This window comes from Sinocyclocheilus grahami, unplaced genomic scaffold (genome assembly GCF_001515645.1).
Source record: "Sinocyclocheilus grahami isolate Dianchi unplaced genomic scaffold, SAMN03320097.WGS_v1.1 scaffold186.1, whole genome shotgun sequence".
NCBI lineage: Eukaryota > Metazoa > Chordata > Actinopteri > Cypriniformes > Cyprinidae > Sinocyclocheilus > Sinocyclocheilus grahami.
In genome coordinates, this window is record NW_015505365.1 from 237,890 (window position 1) to 246,942 (window position 9,053).

The following is a 9,053-nucleotide window of genomic DNA, read 5'->3' on the forward strand; positions in this document are numbered from 1 at the left end:
ATATAGTGAATGTGGATAATAAAATGACTGGAATGGTGATTTTGAAAATACATTGGTCAGATAGTGTGGGAACCCTCAGCCTTGTTTCTAGCCATTCTTTCATGGTTTCTAGCATGTTGCATACAAAGCGCATGCTGTTGTGTGTTTGACCTCCAAACAGCGTTTGCACTAGGAGTGTCTCAGCATTTATTAAATAGTTTGCTGGTGCCAACATGTCCCATGAAGACAGTCTGTCCTTGTGTTTTCCCCTTGTAGATTCCTGGTACATGAACAAATTATGTTGCAAATGAAGTGCTAGTGACCACAGAAAAGGCTGTTGATCTGTACAGGTGTCATTTAAAACTAAGTTTGTAACCATCTATGCTTCTATGTTCTTCTTGTTTTGGCAGGTTTTTGGCTCTAAAGCAAAGCAAAGTTTTTAAGTCTGCCGGAATTGTGTAAATGTAAGAATATGCTGCAGAATGACCTGCAAGTCAGAAGTCAGGCTGTGTGGAAGTGCTTCAAGAGTAGCTTGTTTAAGTGCGAGTTCATATGCAGAAATAACAGAGGATGTGTGGGTTGCTATTTTTGCTTTCTAAAGAATGCTTCTGTGTCACGGTTACTTGAATTGGGAGAACAGAGATGGGGTTACCAGGCCTTTTTGACCCATATCCTCACTCAGTTTGTCATCTGATTATGTCTTTAACACCTTCTCGATCCTGATGTATTTAGGGATGGTTATGCAGAGAGTGTGAGACTGGTTTCCTTAGATTAATATTAATAAAAAAAGACCTTATTCAAAAGCCTTACTATTTATGTGAAATGAACTGACATTTAACATTGCAAATGTGGCATAAAATCTAACCAGACTGGCTGTTGATTGCTGTTTGCACTAAAGGCTGTGAAATAATAAGACAAATGCTGCAGTAAACATTTCCATTACATGCATTGCTATGGCTAATTACAATTGATTCCACATAAGTGATTCGGTGTTTCAGCGAAGTTGAGAACTACTTGTGCTTCTTTAAGTGCATGCGGTGGTTGTTTAATAACCACTAACATCCTGCAATGTATTGACTAATACATTGTGCAATTAAATGTGTGCAGTTCAGTAGATCTTGATGTACATGCTGAATCTTTATTGGAAGTTGGAAAAGACCTTTTCACATGTTGATGGTCATTTTTGATTTCCCGGTATAATGGTGCAAAGTTGATCATCAGTTTTGGGGCATGAATAAATCTCTGAACCACTACACCGTTCATTGGGGGACATTTAACACATTGGGGGTGTTCTCTGTTGAATGTATAATTTTAAACCCTGCAAATGTTTAGGCCTGAATTATCAGCATTGTGGCATTGATCAAGATTGACCTGGTAAAAAGTCTACCAAAAGATGCTTTGGGAAGAATGCATGTGCTGAGCGACTAATTGGTATTCATTAGTAATGTGTACCAAGGAGAAAGCAAAACTGCTTATTTTGTGTTGGGATCTGCGTCCACATTTTCTTTGCTTAATGAAGCAGTCTTTAAAATGTGAAAATTCTTTCCTTTTTCCTGTAGATTATGGCTCAGGGCAAGAGTTCCCCCACCAGCGTTCCAAAGCAGGGGAATAAACTGGATAACATGTTGGGCAGCCTGCAGTCAGACCTCAACCGGCTGGGTGTCCAGACTGTCGCCAAAGGCGTTTGTGGAGCCTGCAAGAAACCCATCGCTGGCCAGGTAAGAAATCCCTTGAAGAACTCATTTACTGCCCAAATCGTTATCCAAGCCTATATTGCTTTTGGATTTTTAGGATATTGTGCCCTAGAGTGGATGCTCTGTTCCAAAACAAACCAAAAAGGCCACAAAAGTGTCTGTTTTACATGTCAGTGTAGACAATTTTTATTTTTTTTAATTAAGAAGTAAATTTATTTTATTGTCATAAATCTGAAAAAAATACTATTAATAATATTTTATTTATAATATGTATTTGAAAGTCTCCTATGCTCACCAAGGCTGCAATTATTTATTATACAAAGTGTCTGTTTTACATGTCAGTGTAGACCATTTTTATTTTTTTTAATTAAGAAGTAAATTTATTTTATTGTCATAAATCTGAAAAAACTACTATTAATAATATTTTATTTATAATATGTATTTGAAAGTCTCCTATGCTCACCAAGGCTGCAATTATTTATTATAAAATTGTGAAATATTATTGCAATTTGAAATCACGGTTTTCTATTTAAGTGTTTTAAAATGTAATTTTATTCTTGTGATCAAAGCTGAATTTTCAGCATCATTACTCCAGTCTGTAGTGTCACATGATCCTTCAGAAATCATTCTAATATGCTGATTTGCTGCTCAAGAAACATTTATAATTATTATCAATGTTGAAAACACTTGTGCTGGTTCATATCTGTTTTTGTAAGGACAATTAAAACAAAAAAATAGATAGATATTGTATTAAGCAAGGATGCATTAATTGATCAAAAGTGATATTTATAATGTTACAAAAGATTTCTATTTCAAATAAATGCTGTGATTTTGAACTTTGTACTAGTCAAAGAATGCTAAATAAATAAATATATCACAGTTTCCACACAGGAGAAATTACATTTTAACATATGTTAAAATAGAAAACGGTTATTTTAAGTTTTAGTAATATTTCACAATATTACTGTTTGTACTGTATTTTGATCAAATAAATGCAACCTTAGTGAGCTTAAGAGGCTTCTTTCAAAAACATTACAAAATCTTAATTTCATACGGTAGTATGAATATGCATTTACGGATGTTGTAATCTTAAAGTTTTAGCTTGTAGGCTTAAACAAAATTTCTGAGCCACTGATATTCAGTTATGTCTTTTGTTGTTTACTTCTTAAAGTGAAATCATAGACTTCCGTCCTCATTTTCTTTGATTCATTCAGGTGGTGACAGCAATGGGGCGAACGTGGCATCCGGAACATTTCGTGTGTACTCACTGTCAGGAGGAAATTGGTTCCAAAAACTTCTTTGAGCGAGACGGCCAGCCGTACTGTGAAAAGGACTACCACAGCCTCTTCTCTCCACGCTGTTACTACTGCAACGGACCCATTCTGGACGTAAGGATTTTGCTTCCTATCAGCACCTTAAGCGGTCACAGACGGGGCATTCACGGACATGTGTGTTAGCGTCTCATGTGTCACCACCAAGTCAAGATAGTGCTTACTATAGCCGGCCACACTTTACCTCTGGCTTCAGATTTCCTGTAAACATAAACAGTCACTTAAAGACACTCTAAATAGGTTCTTTGCAGTAGAACTCAACACAGAGAGAGTCTGCTGAGAATGTAAATGCATAAAAAAATAAGCTTAAATCTCTTTTAAAGGGGTCATATGATGCTGCTAAAAAGAACATTATTTGGTGTAATGAAATGTGTTTATGCGGTTTAAGGTTAAAAAAACACATAATTTTCCACATACTGTACATTATTGTTTCTCCTCTATGCCCCGCCTTTCTGAAACGCGTCGATTTTTACAAAGCTCATCGTTCTGAAAAAGCTAGGTGTGCTCTGATTGGCCAGCTATCCAGTGCGTTGTGATTGGCCGAATACCACAAGTGTGTGACGGAAATGTTACGTCCCTTACCATACTGTGATGCCTGCGGCAACCACATGTGACGACCCCGGGCTGGACTCCGCTTCGTCCACGGTGAAAGCCGATCCGGCGATCCACAGCGCGAAGTTGAAGTATTTCCTCAGCGACCAGCACGGATCAGCTCCAGGCATGACGAAGCGGATATCGTCCTCTTTTGGAAGACCAAACAAAGTAGTTTCGCTTTCACAACGAAACACACGGTGCCTTCACGACATGGCGGCGGTGGCAACAATACTACAGCGAGAATAAAAGTGACGCCTTCTTTCTTTGCGTGAACATTTGGGTGGCGTTATCCAAATCTTCCCACATCGTGACATAGACATGTGGGGGCGTGTTAGAACGAGCCGTTTTAGGTAGGCGTGGCTGACTCTTAACTTTTATAAAGAATATCTCTTTGGATTTGAGACTTTAGTCTTTGCAACTTGACAGATCTTCTTTATACACCAAGAGCTTGTAACACTCCAAAGAGAAAGGAAAAATTGAAATCGCGTCATATGACCCCTTTAAGGCTCTAAAGTCATTTTAAAGCAATACATCTTTAGTAAAAATGACTAAACATCCTTAAAATAAGATACATTTACAAAAGTGTCTACCACAGCATAATACAAAAGCAGCATAGTATGTTGTATTTGTTGGCTGCATGCAAAAACATACAGAGCAACCAGTGTAGTCTGATTCTCTAATGAGATTCATGAACACGAGTTACGAGTTAACATCTGAATCGCTCACTGACTGGAGACAAATGCACATTAACACAATATTTACATATAGTACGCAAACAAAAAAAAAATGAAAAAGGCAATAAACAACAAGTCATGATGTTTTGTATTTGCCGGCTGCATGCAAAAACATATAGTGCAACCAGTGTAGTCTGTTCCGTAACAAATGATTCTTATGAGAAGATTCTTTAAATGAGTCAGTTCTAAAGATTCATAATCACAGAACTTATTGTAGTCATTATAGTCTTATTCTTTGTTTTTCTTGCATTCTTTTGTGCTTTCTGTTCTTTCACCATCATTTCATTGTAACAAATCGCTTTTACTTCCTCCTGCAGAGAGTGGTGACCGCATTAGACAGGACTTGGCATCCGGAGCATTTCTTTTGTGCCCAGTGCGGGTCATTCTTTGGGCCTGAGGGTAAGCAGCTTCCACTCCTCTCAACCTCTTTTCTTCTCTTTAGCTGATGTTTCCTTTTTTTACCAGCTTATTTTCTTTAATATGGTTTTAAGCCTTTGGCAACCTTTTTTGCCCCCTTTCTGTCATTGTTCTGCAGGCTTCCATGAGAAGGAGGGAAAGGCGTACTGTAGGAAGGACTACTTCGACATGTTTGCCCCCAAATGTGGCGGCTGTGCTCGTGCCATCCTGGAGAACTATATTTCGGCCCTTAATGCTCTTTGGCACCCTGAGTGTTTTGTCTGCAGGGTCAGTATATGCGTGTGTCTGTACTGATATATCAGCCAATTAATAGGCCAATATTTAGCTTGGACCTGTTTTTATTTTATTTTTTAATGTTATTTTTATGCATTCCATTTTTTTAAATGTGTTTTTAAAATGTATTGAGCACGCTGCATTTTATTATATTCATTATATTTCATGACATTTTATTGCATATATTACAATTATTACATGTTATTAAATTTAGCAGTGTTTCTGAAACAAAATATTGGCTTATTAATATATTATACTAAATAATTTTATATAATAAATATCAGAGTATATATACAGTACAGTCAGGGTGTATATATTTATCAATCTGAAGACTGTAATATTCCATGTATTTTTATAAACCACATTTAAATATTCTGTATTTTTTGTATTTTATAATTATTTACTTATACAATTGTATATTTAGGATTTATACATTTAATGAGATTGTTATATTATTGTCAGGATTTACATTTCATTAAATGTATTACATTTTATTCAGTTTATTTAATTCAGCAAGGTTGCTGACATCATATATTGGCCTATTAATATATTATTCTAATTCATATTTATATATTTAGGATTTATACTTGTATTGAAATTGTTATATTGTTGTCAAGATTATATTTTAGATTATTTAACTTATTTATTTAATTCAGCAGGGTTGCTGGCAATAAATATTTTTCTATTAATGTAGTATACTAAATAATTCATAAAATCTGCAATATCATAGTGTATATAGTTGTAAATCGGATGATTATAATAATGAATGGTGTATATTACAAATTTTAATTTGATACACTCTGAAATTACATTTTTAGATATGTAAATATTCTGATTTTATAATGAATCATTTTGGGGGGTTTTCCCCAAGATTTTTAACAAAATATTTCCGATATGAATTCATATGGACATGTTTTCAATCATCAGAAAATTTGTGGTGTTTATGTTGCTATCTTGGTGTTTCGGATGCATGCACGTTTCAATATCAGATGTTTCTGAATCTTTTTATTGTAGCATTATTTGAATCATTCATGCATAACTGACTGATTCCTGCATTTTCTCTCTGTCCTCCACAGGAGTGTTTCACTCCGTTTGTGAACGGCAGTTTCTTCGAGCATGAAGGGCAGCCGTACTGTGAGGCTCATTACCACGAGCACCGCGGCTCCCTCTGCTCCGGCTGTCAGAAACCCATTACCGGCCGCTGCATCACCGCCATGGGCAAGAAGTTTCACCCCGAGCATTTCGTCTGCGCCTTCTGCCTTAAACAGCTGAACAAGGGCACATTCAAAGAGCAGAACGACAAACCCTACTGCCAAAGCTGCTTTGTCAAGCTCTTCAGCTAGAGTCTGATAGTGTTGAGGGGTGTGTGTTTGAACAGGCAGTCCCAAGTGTGGAGTTTTACAGTTCGTCACAGTGTCATCTTGTGGCGATAGTGAGCATTACACCAGCTTGTTCCTGTGCCAAAGCACTTTTAGATAAGTGTAGATCTTCAGGGAAGCTATTACGATTTTTAACAGCCTTTTTAAAACGCTTCCCCTGGATCTAGAGACTAAATTTTGGTCCTTGAGCTATTTTAGATATTATCGACTGCATCGGACAAATCAAGATCTATTTTTGTACTTGTTACATACACACACACACACACACACACACACTGAGCTTAACTTGAACATACGTATGCACACTTCTGTTTGCACATTTCAGGCATCTCTTTGCTGCTTTCTGGTATAACAACACTCTGTTATTTTATATCGCTTCTTTTCTCCATCGGCCACATCAGGTTTTTCTTAAAGGTGCAATAACAGCTTGGCATCATCAAAATCTCAATGCCATATTCTGTATATTTTTCTAATTTTTGGTACTCTGAGAGTTTGCTCAGTGCTGATTTTATTGTGCATGTATTTCTCTGTCTGATCACTTTATAAAGTGTGCTTTTTTGCTTTGTTTTGTTGACGATTGTTTGTATTTTTATATGCATTGGTGGTTTCTGTTTTTCTGGATGGCTGGAGTGGTTTGAGCTTCCATTCTTATGCCTTTATGAGTTTAACTGTAGAAACAACTCACTTCTGCTGTTATAATACATATTTTTTTCTTATAAAACGCCTTCTTAAAGATAACAGTTCGGGCCCAGATGCCCGTTTTGTTGAGTATGTGGCGTTCCGCAATGTGCCTATTGCCACCGGGCATGTTTTGCGATTTACTTACAATGATTTTTGTCTTAATTTCTTCTATGCAATGAGTTTGTGATGCACATTTCCCCCCTATTTCAATTAATCCGATTTCCTACTGTATGCAAGTAAATATATTAAAGTCTTACGGATTATCAGTGATTGCAACAACTTTACTCAACTTTAGTTTTTTTCATAATTTAAAGATTTTCTTTCAAGGTGATGTCATATTTTATTCTACATTGACTGATGACATGCACATTGTATTTAAAACTTGGGGTCTAAATGGACTGTACAAGACATTGAATAAATACCAGGATCTGAATGACTGATTTATGCGTCGTTGATTTATTTGCATTGAAATCTCATTAACAGCTGACAAAATGTTATATTTTCTGTCCGTTTTATGTTCATTTTGTATAAATTACATTCCCAGGAAATACATGGACTGATGAAGCGTATACCTTGAATACAATCTTAAGTCACCCTGGATAAAAGCATCTGCTGAATGCATTTATGTAAATGTTTATATTATCCACAGTCCACTAAAATAATCAGAATGACATTTTATAGTATGATAAAAAGCATTCATTCATGAATAAATTTTAAACTTGAAGAGCATCTGGCTGTTACACTAATCTGTCTCTTTAGCGCCACCATATGATTTAATTTAAAGCCCTATGCTAATATATGCATTCAATATGTCTGAGCTCAGGCCTGTGGTCATAAGAATTAATAAAAAATCACTTAAATATATCGCACAATAAAACTACAGATTTTTACCATTTCTATGCTGGTTTATGCTGGTCCTTTTGCTGGTTTAAGCTGGTCCTTTGCTGGTTTAAACTGGTCCTTTGCTGGTTTATGCTGGTCCTTTTGCTGGTTTAAGCTGGTCCTTTGCTGGTTTAAGCTGGTCCTTTGCTGGTTTATGCTGGTCCTTTGCCAGCATATGACCAGCATAAACCAGCAAAGGACCAGCTTACACCAGCATCCCAGCGTCAAAACATACCTAACCAGCATATGCTGGTTTTTTCAACAGGGTATAGTTCACCCAAAAATTTAAATCCCCATTCTTTATTTACCCTCAAGTAGTTCCAAACTTGTATGAATTTCTCTCTTCTGCTGAACACAAAAGAAGATATTTTGAAGAATGTAGGTAACCAAACAGTTTCTTGTTATCATTGACTCTTTATAGTATTTTTAATGAAAAGTCAATCTATATGGAAGTCAAGCAATTGTTTGCTTACCCACATTCTTCAAAATATCTTTTTATATTCAGCAGCAGAAGGAAACTCCAACAGGTTTGGTGAGTAAATGACTGAACGTTCATTTTTGGGTGAACTATCATTTTAAAACATGTTAAAAATAAAAGAATATCTCGGATTTAATTATGAATATTATGTATTTTTTATCAACTTACTCAGTTTCCTCATGCAATTTGGAGAGCAAAGGTTCAAATATAGTTTTCCCTAGCATGTTCCTGAATAGCTCATAATCGGATTTAAAATTATGTAAACTGGTAAAACACAAAAAATACAGACTAATACAAAATATATAAATCGTAATCTAAAATCTTAGAAAAATGTTCATGTCCTTAAGTCAATTACCCTTTTTACCTTAAAAATATGGCTAAATTAGTGCGCACAATGAATAAAGGGCACTTACAAATACAATTATATTCAAGCTTCCATCTTGAGTCTTGCATATCAAGCAAAGGCCACTGATTTATTTGCATAGTCATAACATTCAGATTTACATGCATCTCAGAAGCTATCATCAAGCACATCTCGCACACACACAAACACAATCAAACGGTTAAAATGCTCAGACCCACACTTACATTCACGCGCATAAAACTTTTGG

General features: G+C 35.9%; 1 protein-coding gene across 2 annotated transcripts in view; it reads left to right on the forward strand.

Annotated features, from left to right (window-relative positions):
- Positions 1 to 7,522, forward strand: part of pxna (paxillin a) — a 36,219-nt gene extending 28,697 nt beyond the window's left edge. For both annotated transcript variants that reach the window (XM_016284627.1, XM_016284626.1), the window contains exons 6-10: positions 1,539 to 1,697; positions 2,888 to 3,061; positions 4,650 to 4,731; positions 4,868 to 5,016; positions 6,099 to 7,522. In XM_016284627.1, the coding sequence (XP_016140113.1) occupies positions 1,539 to 1,697; positions 2,888 to 3,061; positions 4,650 to 4,731; positions 4,868 to 5,016; positions 6,099 to 6,365 (831 nt within the window). In that variant the 3' untranslated portion in view covers positions 6,366 to 7,522. The remainder of the gene's footprint in view (positions 1 to 1,538; positions 1,698 to 2,887; positions 3,062 to 4,649; positions 4,732 to 4,867; positions 5,017 to 6,098) is intronic.
- Positions 7,523 to 9,053: the final 1,531 nt, after the last annotated feature.